Source organism: Martes martes, assembly GCF_963455335.1.
Source record: "Martes martes genome assembly, chromosome: 5".
In the NCBI taxonomy this organism is placed as follows: Eukaryota; Metazoa; Chordata; class Mammalia; order Carnivora; family Mustelidae; genus Martes; species Martes martes.
This window is the reverse complement of record NC_137892.1, coordinates 97,044,192-97,064,129: the sequence shown is the minus strand read 5'-3', so window position 1 is coordinate 97,064,129 and position 19,938 is coordinate 97,044,192. Positions and strand designations below refer to the sequence as shown.

Below are 19,938 nucleotides of genomic sequence, written 5' to 3'. Positions count from 1 at the left end.
TGTGATAAATCTACTTTCATCCCTTCCAAATTATCCCAAAAGTCCAGGTGAAACATGGGCTAGACAAAAACTATTCCTTTTAGACCCAAACCTGTCACTTTCTAGATCAATCACATCATATACTCCTTTGTTCTTAAAAAATGAGAGATTTAGATTAGAAAATCTTCTCCTGGACTAATATTTTACCCTAAAATGGTATTTCAAAGCTAAATTTGTGAAATCTTGTAATTTGTATTCAGAAACCAGTAACACGATTATAACAATGTACATATGTTTAGCCCTCCTTCAGGAGAAAAACCAAAAACCTCCCAAATTATGAACTCTACCTTCATACATTCCAACAAATATATATGTATATTTTTTAATAAATCAAATACAGGAGTCAAAGAGGCTGAAAACCATGCAACATTGTCTTTTATTATGTATGGCTTTTAAAAATTATTTCTTCAATCTCTCCATACATAGGCAAAAGAAGTATATTGTTTAACCTACAGAACTGGGAAATATTGACCACTGCCTAGAGGAGGGAAAATCATCCCTAAAACAAGCTTAACCAGGAGGCCAATTCATCTGCCGACCTCCAAGAACATGGAGATGAACATGATAGACAGACTGTCCCCCATCTGAACCTTCATTCACCACCATTCGATAACCCTTCTTCAGGCCCAAATCAGCAGCACATTTCTTGCCAACAATCATTAAATGTCCAAGAAGCTGGAAAAGAAAAAAAGTTTCTTAAGCACAGGCAGTTTACAAATTCTTGCCATTAAATAACATACTACCAAGTTGAAATATTAAAAGGCCATCAAGTTGAAACATATCCCTCTGGGCAAATATTTGGAAACTCTTAATACTATTATAACACAATTACAATTAAAAAGCCATTAAGATTAGGTATTTACTCATTACTAATTCCAATAAACAAATTAGACATAAATGTCCTCAATTACAACAATTTTAAAATCATTTTCCAAGTGGGTATTTAAGTGTTCTTAATAGGGCGCCTGGGTGGCTCAGTCGTTAAGCATCTGCCTTTGGCTCAGGTCATGATCCAGGGTCCTCGGATTGAGCCCCGCATCGGGCTCCCTGCTCTGCGGGAAGCCTACTTCTCCCTCTCCCACTTCCCCTGCTTGTGTTCCTTCTCTCGCTATGTATCTCTCTGTTAAATAAAGAAATAACATCTTTTTTTAAAAAAAAAGGAATCCCAGGACTGAATCTGCTTCTTCCTCTGCCCCTCCCCGCTCTCGTGCTCTCTCGCTCTCTCATTCTCAATTAATAAATAAAATCTTTAAAAAAAAAGATTTAAATGTTATTAATAAAGCAAGATGTATCTTGCTTTCTTGTACTAGAAAAGTACATCAATCAGGATAAGTTTGGTTAAGCTGGGGTAACAAACCACCCTAAAATACCGGGGTTTTTTTTGTTGTTGTTTTAAATTTTATTTATTTATTTGACAGAGATCACAAGTAGGCAGAGAGACAGGCAGAGAGAGAGGAAGGGAGGCAGGCTCCCGGCCAAGCAGAGAGCCCGATGTGGGGCTCGATCCCAGGATCCTGGGATCATGACCTGAGCCCAAGGCAGAGGCTTTAACCCACTGAGCCACCCAGGCACCCCTAAAATACTGGTTTATAACAGAGATACACTTCTTGTGCTTACTACATGCTCATCACAAGTTGATTAGGCTCTAAATTCTTCATCTTTTTCACTTTGAAACCCAGGCTGATGGAGTAGTTTGTGTATGACCAGAGTGGCAGTGGAAAGAGAGAACTTGACAAACCAGTTGCTCGTCTCTTATAGTTTCTATACAAGATGTATCACTCCTGCTTGCACTTCCTGGCCGAGTCAAGTCACATGACCAGGCCTGACATCAATAAGGCAGGAAGTATAAAAGCACCCCTGAAGATGAAGAGCCGGTATTTATAAACAATTATACCACAAGGAGCATTAGGAAAATATTTAATTGAGGCCTAGACATCTGGCAAAACCAAGTAGTGATTTTTCTTTTCTCTAATGGTATTAATAGAAAAAAAAATGATAGAAAAACATCAGGGCCCCTGGGTGGCTCAGTTAAGCGACTGCCTTCAGCTCAGGTCATGATCCCAGACTCCTGGGAATGAGCCCCACACTGGACTCCCTGCTATGCAGGAAAGCCTGCTTCTCCCTCTCCCTCTGCCTGCCGCTCCCTCTGCTTGTTCTCTCTCCCTCTGTCAAATAATTTTTTTTTAAATCTAAAAAAAACAAAAACCCCACATCATCCCCTGTATGATGTACTGTTTCTTTATTGAGGAAAAATGAGTCTCACCAACTACTGCTTGTTAGGAACCATTTTAAGAATTGGTGATGATGGATGTTCACTTGACTATGGTGATCATCTCATAATATACATATATCAAACCATTATGCTGTACACCTAAAACTAACATAATGTTATGTGCCAACTATATCTCAATTTGAAAAAATCAAAGTATTTCTACATTGCACTGACACCCAAAGGACTGTCTGGTTTTTTCCCTCAATAATTCCCTCAGGAAAATGAAAATATTACCTCACTTTCTGGTCAAAATTTAGTCTCCCAAATTTAAAAAAAAAGGGGGGGGGGCAAGAAAATAAATTGTGTTGGTAAATTTACTTACACTTTCATCATCATCTTCTGCTACAGAAATCTGGGATATATGTTTCTTGGGTATCACCAGAAAATGAGTTGGTGCTTGAGGGGAAATGTCATGGAAAGCAAGACACTAGAGAAAAGGGGAGGGAAAAATCTGTTTTAGTGTATCATCTTATAGGCTAAATTTATTCTTTCACACTAGCCCCATGGGAGGCACTGTAGTAGATGCTAGGAAACCAGAAGTGTACACAATACATGTGATCCCATGGCTATTTTCATAGAATTTAGTCTAATGGAAAGGCTGACCTTAAACAAATAAAAGTATAATTAGGGTAAGATCTTACCTACATGTTACAAAGGAAAAGTAAAGAGTGAAATAAATGATTTTCAAAGGGAAAAAAAAAAACAATTTTGACTGGGGAATCACAGACAAACCACTCTGAGGTAGGGACATTTAAGTGAAATAGAAATTAAGCATGCTAATCCTTGTCTACCTTTTCAATTTGACCTCATGCAACCCTTCCTGATCAAATCACAGTGTCTTTCATCTCTCTCCAAACTCCCAGGCTTTTTTCAAAGGCCCTTCCCTCTACTGCAATGGTCCTCTCTCCCCTCAACCCCAACTTCTAACTTAACCTGACATCCATTCCTCAGCAACCAGCATATATAAGATTTCTGAAAGAAATCAGATTTCTCTCTCCACCTTCCCTAGGTTAGGAGTGCTGATTGTGCAGTTTCCTGGTTTTTTTCCTTTACTGCAGTGATCATCTTTGTAATTATGTATTTGTCTGATATGTTGACTAATACCTCTTTCTTCCCATCTTACTCAACTGTTTGCCTTTTGTCTTTTGTAGAAATGAAGATAAGAAGCATTTAGACAAATTACATACCACATGAATATATTTTTATCTCTTGTTCTCCACTGAAGGTGGAAGCCGCTTTTATAGGACCTTCCCTCCTAAAAGGTCTCAAGACTAATTCTATTTAGTACTCCACACAAAATGCTGTATCACTTAGATTGCTTCATGCAGTCATACTCTTGGCTCTTAGGTGGTTCAAACATCAGAATTTCAATTGTCATTTATAAAAAGCAAGTGAAAATACTTAAAAATACGCATTTTCTAGAACAAAAGAACTTCCCTGCTAGTAACAAATAAAGCCATCAAAATTAACCTAGAGTAATCTAATTAAATCTCAGATAACATTTTGAATCTAAGAACGCTACTAGGAGAGTAAAAACAATGTTTCCCTTATATCCCATATTTCTTAAAATTAATTTAACAGTTAATTTGTCTAAATCGGCCAACCTCCTGCCCATCTTCATCTGAGGTCCAAACCCATAAATACAACTCGCTCAGTAAGTATTTTACACAAGGCGTCACATCTACTTGGCCCTCCTAAAACAGAATTTCACCTACGAGGAAGTCAACAAAAACGTGCTTAGTCCCCGGGCATAAAACTGCTTCCTGCCAAATAGGAAAGCAAACTTTGCTACCGGGCGGGGCCAAGGGAAAGCAAATTCCAAAAGGCGACCCACCCCTCCCCCCCACCCCACGCCCGCCAGGGTCCGCAGCCGGAAAGGGACGGGGGTAGGATGGGGTTGACTAGCAGGCCCCGGCGGAGGCGGACCTTTGGCCCCGCGCGTCCGCACGCCCCCCGTCACCTCCGAGGCCGCGGGCCACCGTCTATCTCACACAAAGTGGAGCGGACTGCCGCCCGGGAAAGCCCAGGCGGGTAGGCTGTGCGCGGGAGATCGCGGAGATTGGGCCTCAGTCAGGGCGCGATCGGATTTCTCCCTGTCAGGCAGAGCGCTGGCGAGATTGTGAGATTCCTGACACTGGCTAGGTCCGAGGCAGACGCGGAGCCGGGGGGCGCCCACGCCGAGGAGCCAGCGCGTCCCCCACACGCGCCTGGACCCCGCAGTGTTGGCCCCGCAGGCGCCCGGCAGCCTGACCCGCGCCCCGGGCTGATAACGCGTAACCGGAGCGCCGGCACGCGCCGGCAGGCGGCCTCGGAGCGGCCGCGGCCCTGCCCGCTGGCTGGGGGCCCGCGGCAGAGGCCCCGCGGGGCGGCCGAGTCCCTTTCCTTCGCGTGGCCGCCCGATCCTTTCCCTTTCGGCCGCGGGAAACCCGCGTGTTCAAGGGAGACTGCCCTTGCCTCAGCCCTCCAGGGAGGCCACGTCCCGTGTCTACCTGGTCATCCTCAAAAATGATTTTGGCTGGGATTTCCTTGCGAATGATCTTCCCGAAGATTGTGTCGCCACCAGGCCGCGCGGCCTGAGCCTTGGCGATCTCATCTGCCATCTCGGCCTCCCTCCCGCGCGACCGCCCGGGGCAGAAGCTCGAGAGGAGGGAGGAGCCGGGGCAGCGGGCGGGCGTGCACAGCCAAGCCTGCGCGGGGACCGCTGCTCGAGCGTCCGGGCTGGCCTTGCGCGTGCGCACTGGGCGATCTGCGCTCAAAGCGCAGAGCGCGCGGGGGAGCTTCCAAGAACCGCAGAGGAGACCCGGCGGAAGAGAGGTTCCTGATTGAGACTCTAGAGAGCCACACCGAGGTCTTTTCTTTCTTTCTTTCTTTCTTTAGTGTGTCTTGGGGAGTGGAGTTACTGTATACGTCCTTCTTCACTTGCTTTATGGACCCTTGTGGGAATAATTAGATACTGTAACTGAAAAGATTTGATAATCGGGCAGTGCTGGTCGTGTTTGCTGTCTGAGACATCTAACAATTTCTCAGCTGCAGAAGGTCTTGATTACAGTATGTAAGCCCTCCTTGTATCAGGGTTTTTCTCCCTCTAGCAGTGATTCTCACTGTACATTAAAATCTCTTGGGGAACTTTTGAAAAATCCTCTTGAACCTGGCCAAACTCTTGATCAATTAAATCAGACTCCAGGGTAGGGACCCAGGCAATCCGACTTTGTAAATCTCCCTCCACTGGGCAACTAAGACTTCTTCCCGGAAGTAATCAGCATAATGTAACATGTCCCACCTTAAAGGAAGAACACCTTCCTTGACATACCCCTTCATATCTTTGCTGCTTTTTAAAACTTTTTTTTTTTAAGATTTTATTTATTTATTTGTCAGAGAGAGAGAGAGAGCGCGCGCACAGGCAGACACAGTGGCAGAGGGAGAAGCAGGCTCCCCGCGGAGCAAGGAGCCCGATGCGGGACTCGATCCCAGGACGCTGGGATCATGACCTGAGCCGAAGGCAGCCGCTTAACCAACTGAGCCACCCAGGCGTCCCTGCTTTTTAAAACTTTTATTTATTCTGTGTCTACTTTCTCATCTGTTTTTAACCCATTTCCCTCTTGTCAAAGTTGTGAAGGACCTCCACTTACAAAATTCTGTGAACATTTCCATTTCTTATCTTAGTAAACCTCTTGGCATTATTTCCTATTGTTGCTCATTTCCTTCTTTCTTTCTTTTTTTTTTTTCTTGAAGATTTTATTTATTCGACAGAGAGACACAGTAAGAGAGGGAACACAAGCAGGGGGAGTGGGAGAGGGAGAATCAGGCTTCCCGCCAAGCAGGGAACCCGATGCGGAGCTAGAACCCAGGTCCCTGGGATCATGATCTGAGCCACTCAGGCGCCCCCATTTCCTCTTTTCAGTAATAGTTTTCGCTCTCGTGGTCTTGCCTCCTATACCCCTCTGAATGCTATTTCTCCTTCACAGTAAGCCTCCAGTTCTAGACTTCTCAATGGGTTCCATTCTTGGCCTTCTTCTCTAGCTAACATTTAATATCCACATGCCCTTACTAAGAAAAATTAACTATAGCTCCAGGACTATCCTATATGAGAATGTTTTACTAGTTTGTCTTGTTCTGTCCTCTGCCAATGAAAATTATTGATAGTGGATCCCTTGAGTCTCAAAAGTGACTCGTTTGCTACTGTTGCTATCAAAGATAATTGGCAAAATCTAAATCTAAATCACAGCAAAATTATCAAAATTAGTTTATCTGGGGTGGGGTCTTATAATTTAGGTTTCTAACAGGTTTCCAAGTGATGCATTTGCTGGTTGCCCTGAAACCGTACTTTGAGGCCCACTGAAGTAAGAGACTGTCCTTTTTTTTTTTTTTTTTTTAAAGAATAAAAAACACCGAAGTATTTAGGAGTGTGGGAGTGAGTATCGTGTCAGCATCTCACTTTCAAACAGTAAAGAAATACAAAGAAAATGTTCATGTATAGAGAGATAGAAAAGGATAAAGTGATTGTGGTCAACTGTTAACATTTGGGGAATCCTAGTGCTGCAGCATTCTACATCTACCATAATACCATTCACCAAGTTGCACAAGTCAAAAGCCATGAAATCATCCTAACTCTTCTGTCTTATTCTTGGCAATACAGATCATGAATCTGATCATTTTTTCACCTCTTCTACGACACCACCTTAATCCAAGCCACTGTCATATTTTGCCTGGAGTACTTTGAGAGCCTCCTAGGTAAGTTCTGCTTCCATTGTAGTCAATTTGCCATTCAGCACACAAAGTAATTTTTATAAAATAAAAATTATGATCTCACTCTACTGTTGGTAAGGCATTTCATCACAAAATTAAATCCAAAATCCTTACCTTGGATTCTAGGGTTCTTTAATGATCAGGCCCATGGCTGTTTCTCCTACTTCATTTCCTTCCATTTCAACCTTATTGACCAGCTTCAACTAAACTGGATATGGTAGGCAGAAGATGCCCATGTCCTAATCTCTGGAGCCTATGATTATGTTACTTTACATGGTAAAAGGGATTTCCAGATGTCATTAAATTAAGGATCTTCTGATGGGTGAGATTCCTGGATTGTCTAGATAGGGCAAATATAGTCACAGAGGCCTTATAAGTGAAAGAGGGACACAGAAGAAGGAGGAGATATGATGATGGAAGGAGAGGTGACAGTCAAAGACTGAAGATCCTCTACTGTTGGCTTTCAAGATGAAAGGGACCACAAACAGGTAATGTTCTGGAAGTCAGAAGTCTGAATTTCAGTGGGCTGAAATCATGTGTTAATCGGGCTGCATTCCTTCTAGAGGCTCTAGGGAAGAACATTTCCCTTACCTTACCTTCTAGAAGCTACCTGCATTTCTTGGCTTGAGGCCCCTTCCTCTATCTTCAGAACCAGCAGCAGGGCATCTTCAAACCTCTCCCTGACTCTGCTTCCTTCTTCCACTTATAAGGATCCTTGTGATTACATTGGGCCCACCAGACAATCCATCTCAAAATTTTCCCATCTCAAAAGCCTTAATTTAATTACATCTGCAAAGTCCTTTTTGTCATATAAGGTAACATATTCAAAAATTCCTAGGATTTAAACAAGGACATCTTTGGAAGCCTTTATTCTGCCTACTTATAGCTCCATGAACTTATCTGAGGAATAAATTGGAATTCTTGTTTAGTTCTGATCTGACACTTTTGAGATGTTAACAAACCAGGACATATTCCTAGAATAACCAAAATCATTACCTCATTTATGGAACAGCTGAAGGAACCATACAGATTTATCTAAAAGAAGAGAAGCTCCAGTATTGAACTGATTTTAGCCCTGTGAGAACTTTATTTTCAAGTATTGGCAGATACGGGGTTTTGGTTAACTGAATACAGGACCCTAGTTAGCCTGAAATTATAACAATAAACTATGAATTTTCAGGAAATTGGGCAATGATTCTAAGCTGGAAATGAAAATAAGCATGTTTTGATCATTCTTTAAAAATTAGAAGGCACCATCATGCAATGTCACAAGATCATCTATTGTTTCCTATATAAAAGACAGTACCGAGTATATTTGGTTTAATTGCTTGGTTATGTTAAACATTCATCTGCAAATCTAATGAATTATAATTTAAGAAGTCAGCTATTATCTTGCTAGTCTGATGACTTGCAATATTTTTTTAATGACATAAATCACAGAGGAGGAAAAAAGTCTTTAACATCTTTTGCTTCAAATCGTTCATTCCTACTAAAAAGAAATTTTACCTGAAAATTAACCTGAAAGGCTGTGACATAGGGAAGGCAAACAACGATTATGCGATGAGGGAAAGGTTGAGATTTTTCTTGAAGTTTACAAGGTCCTAAATTAAAATGTACTTAAATAAGTACATTTCTGTCTGCTTGACCAGCAAAACCAAAGAGTAGGGTAAGGTGAGTGAGCAGGATGTGAAGAGGGTAAGACTAGGTCGGGCATAGGGATTTGTGTCCCAGACCTTTATTTGCCAGCAATATGTTTTTTTGTTTTGTTTTGTTTTGTTTTAAGAATCATTTATTTTAGAGAAAGTGTGCAGGGGAGCACCTGAGCAAGGGGAGGGGCAGAGGGAAAGGGATGAAAGAAGCTACTCCCAGCTCAGGATGGAGCCAAAGGGAGGGGAGGGGTTCAGTCTCACTACCCAGAGATCAAAATCTAAGCTGAAATCAAGGGCTGTCAGTGTAACTGACTGAGTCACCAGGCACCCCTCTAGCCTGTGGTCTTGAGCAAAGTAACTCTACCGCGCCTTTTCCGGGAATTAATTGAGAGAATGTACAAATAGAGCTTTGGAAAGCCAGAATTCCAATCAATGGCAGATATAGATAGATATAGATATAGATATTTTTTTTTTGACAGACAGAGATCACAAGTAGGCAGAGAGGCAGGAGGAAGCAGACTCCCTGCTGAGCAGAGAGCCCGATGCGGGGCTCGATCCCAGGACCCTGGGATCATGACCTGAGCCGAAGGCAGAGGCTTTAACCCACTGAGCCACCCAGGCACCCCAATGGCAGCTATATTTGTTAGGACTTGGCTCTTACGCACTTTCACAAGGAGACAGTCGCGACTGGGAATAATTAACATAAAGGTTCTTTATTACATAACCCCAACGTCCAAGCAAGAAGTAATAACGTAGAGACATCGAAGCCATCCGATAAATAACCCACCCTCCGCCACCTGACTGCCTCAGAAGGGACCGGAAGTGACTTTGCCCCTAACTAACATGGCGTCCAGGTAATTTCCGTTCTCCTCCTCTCTAGTGTTTGGGCTCGGCAGCTTCTCCCGGTCGTAACCCGGCTGCAGCCATTTAGCAAGCTCGTCTCCAGTGTCTCACTATGGGAGGCGGGGCTACAATGGGGAATCTGAGCGGTGATTGGTTGCGTCACATTAGGAACGTGACTTCGGGGAGTTGGATAGTCCACGCGGGCAGTGATTGGTTGCCGAGAGGCGGGGGCGACTCGATCGCCGGAGCTGTGTGCGCTGCAGTGAGGAGAGACATGGGTCAGGCGACCAAGGTGAGAGGGCCCAGGGAGGGAAAACGAGCGGCCTTTTGCTGGTTGTCTGGAATCTCAGTAGGTGTGGGTTCAGAACCCTTCACGGAGCTTGTGAACGTTGCCGCTGAGGAGCCCAGTGACCACTTGCGAAGGGCGGTGAAGGGTTTGGGCAGGTGCGAGGAGGGAGGGTGGCACCAGTGTTTCCCCCCTCCTCTCGTGGGGTACCAAAGTGTTTGTTCGTACATCATGCGAGTTTCTGCCCCCGTTTCATCCCCACACCGAATGTTTGAGGGACCTTTTTCACATCGTGGAGAGGTAGACGAGACGCCAAAGGCAGCCCTGCACTGGAACCATCTACTGAGTGAAAGGTCCGGCGAGGTGGAGTTTAGTCAGATAACTGGAAGGTACCCCCAAAGTATGGCAGCCGAGGAAACTGAATCCTGGCGGAATCACTTGCCAAAAATCAACACCAACGGAGACGGAGCAGAGACCCATGAGACCTGAGTGCTCGGAAAAAACTTGGGAAGTGATGGTTCCGCCGGGTGCTTCCCTGAGGAACTGGTGTTCGATTGATTTCTTGTCAAACTGATGCACGTTCCTGGCTGGCGCACACTTCTTAGGGGCTAGCCATCCCTAGTCTCTGTCACTGGCTGCAGTATAAGCATGGAAACGAGGAAAAGGCCTGTTACAGTAGAGTGAGGAAAAGCAGTGTTTGTGGTTGGTCAGTAATAAGGCACCACCAAGCGGTGCCTCCTGCACGACTGACTTTGGCGTTCTCAGTACATTTTAGTATATGTCACAGCATCAGTAGAAACAATTGTAAAGAGTTATTCAGCTAATTTATTGAGTGTCTATAATAGCTATCAATAATACCTTACAGCCTACATTTAGCCTGAACTGTCTAGGCATAGTGGATGCAACGATAAGCAGACCACCTTTGACTTCAAAAAGAAATTTAGCAGGGAGGGGATTTTGAATTGAAAATACAGTGTATTTTGTGAGCTTATAGCTGGGATTTGGAGGAATGCAAAAAAAAAAAAATAATAATAATATCTTGGAATGTCTGGGTCGCTGAGTCAGTTGAGCATCCTGCTTGTATCTCAGCTTAGGCCTTGATGTCAGTATCTTGAGTTGGAGCCCTGTGGTTGGGCTCCACACTGGGCATGAAGCCTATTTAAAAAAAAAAAAAAAAAGTCTTTCATAGAATTGAAAGTTAAGACCTGAAGTTTGATTAGAAATTAGCTAGTGCCTAGATGGCTCAGTTGGTTAAGCCGCTGCCTTCTGCTCAGGTCATGATCCCAGGGTCCTGGATCCGAGTCCTACATCGCAGTCCCCTGGCTCTGCAGGGAGCCTGCTTCTTCTCCCTCTCTCTGCCACTCCCGCTGCTTGTGCATGCCCGCGCTCTCTCTGAAATAAATAAATAAAATCTTTTAAAAAGAAAAAATAAACTAGCTAGAAGAAGAGAGGAAAAGAATATTTCAGAAAGAGGAAAAAGTATATGGAAAGTCCTTGAAGTGGGATGTTGCTTGGAAAACTTGAATTCAAAAGTAATTAAATAAGATTCATTCCAGAAACACTTTTGGGGAGCCCTACCATTTATAGAAGATACTTACGGTAAGTGTAAAGGATACATAGCCTTTGAGGAGGTATGGGACCACAGCAAGTATTTGATTCACATACTATGCAGTAAGTGCCCAATGCTGTGGATGTACTCAGGAATGGCATGTAACCCAGACTTAGAAGAGATAGGAAAGTAATATCTAAAGTGAAACCTAGTTCAGAAATTTTCCCATACACCCCTAATATTAACCCATTATGTAAGAAAATTGAGACAAAAAGCATGAGTAACTTGTCCGTGCTTACAATGAGTGGCAGTGTCCTGTTCTAACTGATCTGTAGAGAATCCGCTTTCCATATGCATTACCTAAATTATCCAATTAGTATAAGTAAATGAGGAAGAGAAGATAATCTGTGACCTTACTTTCTGCATTTATATAAAAATTTATTAACTCCAAGGTGATTTTAGCTCTTACAGCTCCAAGACAGTATTGATGACATTTTCTTTTTCTTATACTAGTTCTCTTGTTTTAAGTTTCTATTTAAATGCCAGTTAACCTACAGTGTAATACTAGTTTCAGGTGTATACTATAGTGATTCAACACTTCCATACAACACCTGCAGTCCTTAATCCCTATCACCTATTTAATCCATCCCTACTCTGGTAACCATTAGTTTGTTCCTTATAGTTAGAGTCTCTTTCTTAGTTTGCTTCTCCCTTTTTTTCCTCCTTTCCTAATTTTTTTGCTTCTTAAGTCCCACATATGAGTGAAATCATGTGGTATTTGTCTTTCTGTTTTATTTTGCTTAGCATAATACTTTCTGACTCCATCCACATCATTGCAAATGGCAAGATTTCATTCTTTTTATGGCTGATCAATACTCCATTGTATATTTATGTGTCACTTCTTTATCCATTCATCAGTCGATGGACATTTGAGCTGTTTCCATAATTTTGCTATTGTAAGTAATTTTGCTGTAAACATCAGGATGCATACAACCCTTTGAATTAGTATTTTTGTATTCTGTGGGTAAATACCTAGTATTGCAGTTGCTGGATCATAGGATAATTCTATTTTTAACTTTTTGAGGAACATCCACACTGTTTTCCAGAGTGGCTGTACCACTTCGCATTCCCACCAGCAGTGCAAGAGAGTTCCTCTTCCACATCCTCACCGATACCTGTTATTTCTTGTGTTTTTGAGTTCAGCCATTCTGACAGGTACGAGGTGGTATTTCTTGTAGTTTTGATTTGCATTTCTCTGATGATGAGTAATGTTGAGCATCTTTTCATGTGTTTGTTGCCTATCTGTATGTCTTCTTTGGAAAGATGTCTATTCATGTTGTATCTACCCCTTTTTTAACTGGATTATTCATTTTATGGGTGTTGAGTTTTGTAAGTTCTTTGTATATTTTGGGTACTACACCTTTATCAGATATGTCATTTGCAAATAATCTTCTTCCATTCTGTAGGCTGCCTTTTAGTTTTGTTGATTGTTTCCTTTGCTGTGCAAAAGCTTTTGTGATGTACTCCCAATTGTTTAATTATACTTTTGTTTCCCTTGCCTCAGGAAACATATCTAGAAGTTGCTACAGCTAATGTCAAAGAGGTGACTGCCTGTGTTCTCTTCTAGGATTTTCATGGTATCGTGTTTCATATTAAGGTCCTTAATCCATTTTGAATTTATTTTTGTGTACACTAGTTCTTAAATTAGGGATGCTGGCTGTTTTGTTAATGAAATTACTTTTTTCCCTAGAAAAACACGTAAAATGATTAGATTTACTTAACTTTCCACTTTGCTTTTAATCCCATGTAACTTGTCTTCTACCACTCTTGTAATATTAAACTGCCTGGGTTTCTATGATATTCTATTACCTTTGAAGTCCATATTTCTGCAGTCTTTTCAAGGCAGTCTCAAAATTCTTTCAGTCTCTACACATTTCAATTCCAAAGCCACTTCCATATTTTTGGGTACTCATTATAGCAATACCCCACTTCCCAATACTAACATCTGTATTAGTTTCCTATGGCTGTTCTAACAATGTACCACAAACTAGGTGGCTTAAAGTAACAGAAAGATGTTGTCTCCACAGTTCTGGAGCTAGAAGTCTGAAATGAAGGTGCCAGCAGGGCCATGCTTCCTCTGAAACTGGGTAGAATCTTTACTTCTATTTGATGTATTGATGCTAGCCATCAATCCTTGATGTTCATTGGCTTGTTGGCTTGCTGGCTTACTCTTGGATCACTCTATCTCTGCCTCCATCTTCACATGGCATTCTGTGTGTCTCTGTTCACATGGCATTTCCTCCTCCTTTTAAGGATACCAGTCATATTGTATTATAGCCCACTTTAATGACCTCTTCTTAACTTAATTCATCTGCAAAGACCCTATTTCCAAATAAAGTCGCATTTTACAAGTACTAGGAATTAAGACTTAAGTATGTCCTTTGGAGGAACACAGTTCAAGCTATAACAGTATGGATCCACCACATTTTATTTACCTGTTTATGAACTGATAGAAGTTTGAGTCGTTTCTCCTTTTTGACTGTTGTGAATAGTGCTGCTATGATCGTTTATGTCCAAGTTTTTGTGTAAACCTATGTTTTCATTTCTGTCAGCTATGTATCTAAGTGTCGAATTGCTAGATCAGGTGATAACATTATGTTTAACTTTTTGAGCAACTGGCAAACTGTTTTCCAAACAAGTTACAATATTTTACATTCCCACCAGTAATGTATAAGAGTTTCAGTTTCCCCACATTCTTGCCAATACTCCTTACTGATTTTCTTTTTCGTTACAGCCATTCTGCTTGGCTTAAGTGTACTTCACTGAGATTTAAATTTCTATTTCCCAGATGCCAAATCATATTGAGCGTCTTTTTATGGCCTTGATGACCATTTGTCTATCTTTAGAGAAATGTCTATTGAAATCCTTTTCCTATGTTTTTACTGTAGAGTTGTAAAAGTTCTTTAAATGTTCCAGATAACAGCCCCTTACCACATATATGGTTTGCAAATATTTTCTTCTGGTCGGGGCTTGTCTTTTCTCTTTTCTGATAATGTCTTTTCCCTTTCTCTTTCTAAAACAATTTTTTTTTTAGTTTTCATGAAGCTGATAAATGAGTAAGTTTTAAAATATCAAAGTGTTGGGGCGCCTGGGTGGCTCAGTGGGTTAGGCCTCTGCCTTCGGCTCGGGTCATGATTCCAGGGTCCTGGGATCAAGCCCCGCATCGGGCTCTCTGCTCAGCAGGGAGCCTGCTTTCTCCTCTCTCTGCCTGCTTCTCTGCCTACTTGTGGTCTCTGTCTAATAAATAAATAAATAAATCTTAAAAAAAAATATCAAAGTGTTATAAACAGAAACCAATAGGTGTGTACTTCCTTCTACATACTCCCAATTCTGCTCCCCAGGGATAAGTGCTTTTAATCATTTTAGCTATTCTTACATTTACCTCCCTGTTTCCAAAGAATATATTTAAACTGCTATTCATTTTTTTTTCTTTTGAGAGATACTGTTTTTGTTTTGTTTTGTTTTGTTTTTGTTTTTGAGATACTGTTTACTGACTTTTAACAATACAAGTTGATGACTAAGCTCCCCATTTATAACTTAGTCCTCTCATTTACAAATTTTGGTGAATTAGTTTTCATTTTTTTTAAGTTACTATGACTGTATAAAATTATCCACAGTGGAGTCTTCTAATATATGATTACATTGCTTTTCTTTTCTAATTGTGTTTTTCTTGAAATTAATAACAGTGTTTTTAGGGGCGCCTGGGTGGCTCAGTGGGTTGAGCCTCTGCCTTCAGCTCGGGTCATGATCCCAGGATCCTGGGATCGAGCCCCGCATCTGGCTCTCTGCTCAGCAGGGAGCCTGCTTCCTCCTCTCTCTCTGCCTGCCTCTCTGCCTACTTGTGATCTCTGTCAAATAAATAAATAAAATCTTTAAAAAAAAAAATAACAGTGTTTTTATTATCATTGGTTAGTTTCCTACTTACCTGTTCCCAAAATCAGTTATCAGTTTGATTTTTTTCCTGGGAACATTTTTTCTGGAGTAGTTCAAACTTCTGCTGTAGTCTAGACTAGTTGCTTTGTGGGCCGGCCACACAGATGCTGACCTGTATTTGTCCTTCACCTTCTTTGTGTTGGTTCACCCTTCTCACTGTTTCCCATGTTTTTCTTTTATAGTTCATCCCCTTGTTGTGGAGCATACTCTTCGATAGCTTTACAAGAAAGGGTATGGCAGATAAGATACGTTGTATTTTCAAAATGTCTCTTTGCCTTTGCAGTTAAATGATAATCTGGCTATGTATGGTATTTTTTTTTTTTTAAGATTTTATTTATTTATTTGACAGACAGAGATCACAGGTAGACAGAGAGGCAGGCTTCCCTTTGAGCAGAGAGCCCCATGCGGGGCTCAATCCCAGGACCCCGGGATCACGACCTGAGCCGAAGGCAGAGGCTTTAACCCACTGAGCCACCCAGGCGCCCCTACGTATGGTATTCTAAGCTGGACTTTTTTTTTTTTTTTTTTTTTTGGTGGGCAGCAAAGTTTATTAAGTGATAGTAAAGTGATAGTACAAAGCTCCTAAAGAGGGAGGGGACTAGAGAGAATTGCTCTGGACATTTTTTTTTTTTTAAACTTGAAAATCTTATACCATTGTCTTCTCACAGTAATACTGTTTAGAAGTCAGGTGTCATTCTGATTTTCTGTCCTTTTTATATGAACTGTTTTTTATCTTTGAAATTTTTTTTTTATTAGCATTGTGCTGAACCTATATCATGATGTACTATGGTATGGGTTTTGTGTTGGGCACTTGGAGCTTTTTCAGTCAAGTAACTGATTAACCTTACTTGGTGACATTTTCTTTATTTTTCCTCTTTTTAATTTGTCTGTTTTCTCTGCCCTTTTTCTTAAGATTTATTTGTTTGAGAGAGAGAGATGGAGAGAGGTTGAGAGAGAATCTTAAGCAGACCCCACACCAAGTGCAGAGGCTGATGCAGGGCTCCGTCCCAGGGCCCTGAGATCATGACCTGAGCCAAAATTAATAGACACTTAACCAACTAAGGGACCCAGGTGCCCTTCTGTTCTTGTTGGAAATCCTGGGTTTTTTGTTTTTGTTTTTTGTTTTTTAAAGATTTTACTTATTTATTTGACAGACAGAAATCACAAGTAGGCAGAGAGGCAGGCAGAGAGGGAGGAGGAAGCAGGCTCCCTGCTGAGCAGAGAGCCCGATGTGAGGGCTCGATCCCAGAACCCTGAGATCATGACCCAAGCCAAAGGCAGAGGCTTTAACCCACTGAGCCACCCAGGCACCCCTGGAAATCCTGTTAATGTAATTGTTGGTCCACTTAGAGTACTCCCTTAATTGTGTTTTCTCTCCTCAATTTCTGAGTTTTTATTTTACTTCTCGGCTGTTTTTCTACCCTTAATATTTGCTATCACTCATTTGTTGCCTGAGCACCTTGAGCGTTTTCTGAATGTTCCTTTTTTAATTTACTGTTACTTCTTTTTGTTGTTATTCCATCTTTGCAGTCACTTAAGTTTCTGAAGAAGTTCATTGTGGTTGTTGGTTTTTGTTTTGTTGTATTTTTATGTTTTTTGCTTCATGTTTCCTGTTTCTGCTTTGGTGTCTGCCTTTGATGTTATAGGTTTTCTAATATATGTAAATACCTAAAAATGCCTAGCACACAGAGTATACTTAGTAGATAAATATTAGATATTTTATCTAGTGAATGAATTGGAGGGAAGGAGGGAATAGTGGCAGAGTGTCTAAGTAGTCTAAGCAAGAGATGGGAGGGTCTGAACTTAAATAATTTTCAGGAATGGAGAATATCAAAACATTAGAGAGACATTCCTAAAATTTTCACATGAAGAGTAATATAGATTAAAAGAATTGCCTAGAGATTTCCAGCTTGAGAAACTCAGTGTCTTCTGTTTCTGAAATTGAAAAGACAGGAGAAAAAACAATATTGGGTGATCAATACTGAGTACGTTTTTAAACTTGAGAAGTGTGAGGTAGGCTTGGCCTAACACTAAGGCCTCTACACAATCTGTCTTCTACCAAAATGTCGGGCTCTTCTCTCTGTTTTTTTAACATAGTCTTAGAATATTCATAAGTCTCAGCGTTCCACTTCTCTTTGGGAAATCACAATTATACTTTCCTAAATTATCTGAAACATCTTCCATCTGGGCTATCTTAAGATGTAGTAAGTCCATGAGTTTGTATAAATGTGTGTAAAACTTTAAAAGCAGTTGAAGGTCTCAATATGGTAAGAAAAGTGAGAACAAATACATACCAGACTAATAAAGTTACTCTAGCAGACTGGTTTTGGCAAGGGGATTATTAACTTTTTAACCATACTTGGTTTTTTCCCAAAGAACTTGGTATTTTTAGGGCACCTGGGTGTCTCAGTGGGTTGGACCTCTGCCTTCAGCTTGGGTCGTGATCTCAGGGTCCTGGGATCGAGCCCTGCATTGGGCTCTCTGCTTGGCAGGGAGCCTGCTTCCCCCTCTCTCTCTGCCTGCCTCTCTGCCTACTTGTGATCTCTCTCTCTATATATCAAATAAATAAATAAAATCTTCAACAACAACAAAAAAAGAACTTGGTATTTTTGTAAATGTAATTATTTTTTAATTTAAAGATAAATTAAGAAGGGAACGTTGTTTTGGCAAACCCTGGTTTTCACCGGCTGTTTTGAAAAATAATCAAAGTAACAAACAGTAAAATAATTTGTAATCCTTTTAATTATATAAAATGTAAATTTTTTTTCTTTTGAGGTCTGAATTCTAGTTTGGTTTTTTTTTTTTACAGGTTTTACAGCTCTTTAAAACATTACACAGGACCAGACAACGGGTTTTTAAAAATGATACCAGAGCATTAGAAGGTAGGTTTATTTTCACCACTTTGGAGTAAATCAGTTCTTCACATATCCCAGAGAACTTGTATAGTCAAGACCCACCTTGGAGAGTGATCTTTATATCTCTCCCCTAATGTTGTTATGTTTTATGAACATTAGTTTATATTACACTACTTTGAGGAGTATCTACTTAAAAATTTTTAAGATCTAGTGTTTATAAAGAACCAGAAAAGATCAAAATTTCAGCACGCTCCATTGCTTGTCAAGCCATTAAACTTTCTTCTATTATATAATCACATTTTCACACTCCCTAGGAACAGATACTTCCATATTTTTTTTTTTAAGATTTTTTTATTTATTTGACAGAGATCACAAGTAGGCATAGAGACAGGCAGAGAGAGAGAGAGAAAGGAGGAAGCAAGCTCCCTGCCGAGCAGAGAGCCTGATGGCGGGGTTCGATCCCAGGACCCTGGGATCATGACCCGAGCCGAAGGCAGAGGCTTTAACCCACTGAGCCACCCAGGCACCCTAGATACTTCCATATTTTTAATTCCTTGTGCCATTCTAGAAGTGATAGCAGCTGTGAAAGAGAATCTGTCCCAAATGTTTTACAAATTTAGTGTTTCACTGTTTTAAGTGGCTTTAATCGTATTTAGAAGTCAGAGTTCTGAAGGTTAGGTTAGGTATTGATCGTGTGCAGTATCTGTTTTCATATATTACTAAAACTCTTTAAGAGGGCACCTAGGGGGACGCCTGGGTGGCTCAGTTGGTTGAGCGGCTGCCTTCGGCTCAGGTCGTGATCCCAGCATCCTGGGATCGAGTCCCACATCGGGCTCCTTGCTTGGCGGGGAGCCTGCTTCTCCCTCTGCCTCTGCCTACCACTCTGTCTGCCTGTGCTCGCTCTCCCTCTCTAACAAATAAATTAAAAAAAAAAAAAAAAGAGGGCACCTAGGTAGTATCCCCACTGTCCCTAGGAATTCAAGTTTTTTTTAATTCACCAAGAATAATATCTTGAATATTAAAGTATATACTTCATATTGCATATGCTTTACCAAATTCATATAATTCTTCATATATCCCTGTGGGATAGTTACTGTTAAAATTTTTTTTTTCCAATGAGAAAACTGACAAAATGTGAAAGGATTTGACCCATGTCATACTAGTGAGAGGTAGAGCTGGGATTTAGCCTAAGCAGTTGGCTCTAAATCCCAAATCTTCAGCACGTTATGTTGAAATATATAAAGCAAAGAAGGAGGGTTTTCTGTCTGTTATCCATCAACAGCACTTTAAGTGTTATTAAGTGACATAAGAACAGCTAACATTGTGTAATTACTAAGCACTTTACATGGGTTGTTCCTTTACATGCTCAAACAACAATAAGGCAGTTGTCAGATTAGACTAAAATTATGCTATAATGATGACAAAGTGCCAGCCAAACCATTTTTATGTATATTTGGTCCTTTGTCTTTATTGTGTGTGTGTGTGTGTGTGTGTGTGTGTGTGTGTGTGTGGTTTAACATGTTTGTATATATTGAGTTTTGCCATCTTAAAGCATTTTAAATTTTCAGATTCATAGAAAGAAAGTATTAAATGGGATTCATTAGAATCTGATAGCTAGAGATATGCAAATGAATTGGAGGTATAGAGCAAGAAATGAAAGTATTAATATATTAGAGTGTATTAGGTTTAATTAAAAATTTGCCAGC

The 19,938-nt window shown here is 40.9% G+C and overlaps 2 protein-coding genes across 4 annotated transcripts in view; one reads left to right on the top strand and one right to left on the bottom strand.

Annotated features, from left to right (window-relative positions):
- Nucleotides 1-396: 396 nt before the first annotated feature.
- HINT1 (histidine triad nucleotide binding protein 1) lies at nucleotides 397-5,035 on the bottom strand. Its single transcript, XM_080804527.1, has 3 exons — nucleotides 4,801-5,035; nucleotides 2,634-2,738; nucleotides 397-714 (listed from the first exon to the last, which is right to left on the bottom strand). The coding sequence occupies exons 1-3, from the start codon at nucleotides 4,909-4,911 to the stop codon at nucleotides 550-552; spliced, it is 381 nt and encodes a 126-aa protein (XP_080660653.1). The 5' UTR covers nucleotides 4,912-5,035; the 3' UTR covers nucleotides 397-549.
- A 4,686-nt stretch (nucleotides 5,036-9,721) lies between these two features.
- LYRM7 (LYR motif containing 7) overlaps nucleotides 9,722-19,938 on the top strand; it is a 32,614-nt gene continuing 22,397 nt past the window's right edge. For 2 of the 3 annotated variants that reach the window (XM_080804530.1, XM_080804528.1), the window contains exons 1-2: nucleotides 9,772-9,841; nucleotides 18,187-18,259. In XM_080804530.1, the coding sequence (XP_080660656.1) occupies nucleotides 9,824-9,841; nucleotides 18,187-18,259 (91 nt within the window). In that variant the 5' untranslated portion in view covers nucleotides 9,772-9,823. Of the gene's footprint in view, nucleotides 9,842-18,186; nucleotides 18,260-19,938 lie in introns of all 3 variants that reach the window. The other variant, XM_080804529.1, reaches the window with a different exon arrangement.

Bases quoted from the DNA above. Each gene is read 5' to 3' on its own strand.
- HINT1 (XM_080804527.1), bottom strand. From the start codon at position 4,911: ATGGCAGATGAGATCGCCAAGGCTCAGGCCGCGCGGCCTGGTGGCGAC. The intron at 2,739-4,800 runs GTAGACACGGGA...CCTTTTCTCTAG, and splicing joins TCATTTTTGAGGATGACCAG to TGTCTTGCTTTCCATGACAT. The intron at 715-2,633 runs GTAAGTAAATTT...TTTCTTTTCCAG, and splicing joins CAGAAGATGATGATGAAAGT to CTTCTTGGACATTTAATGAT.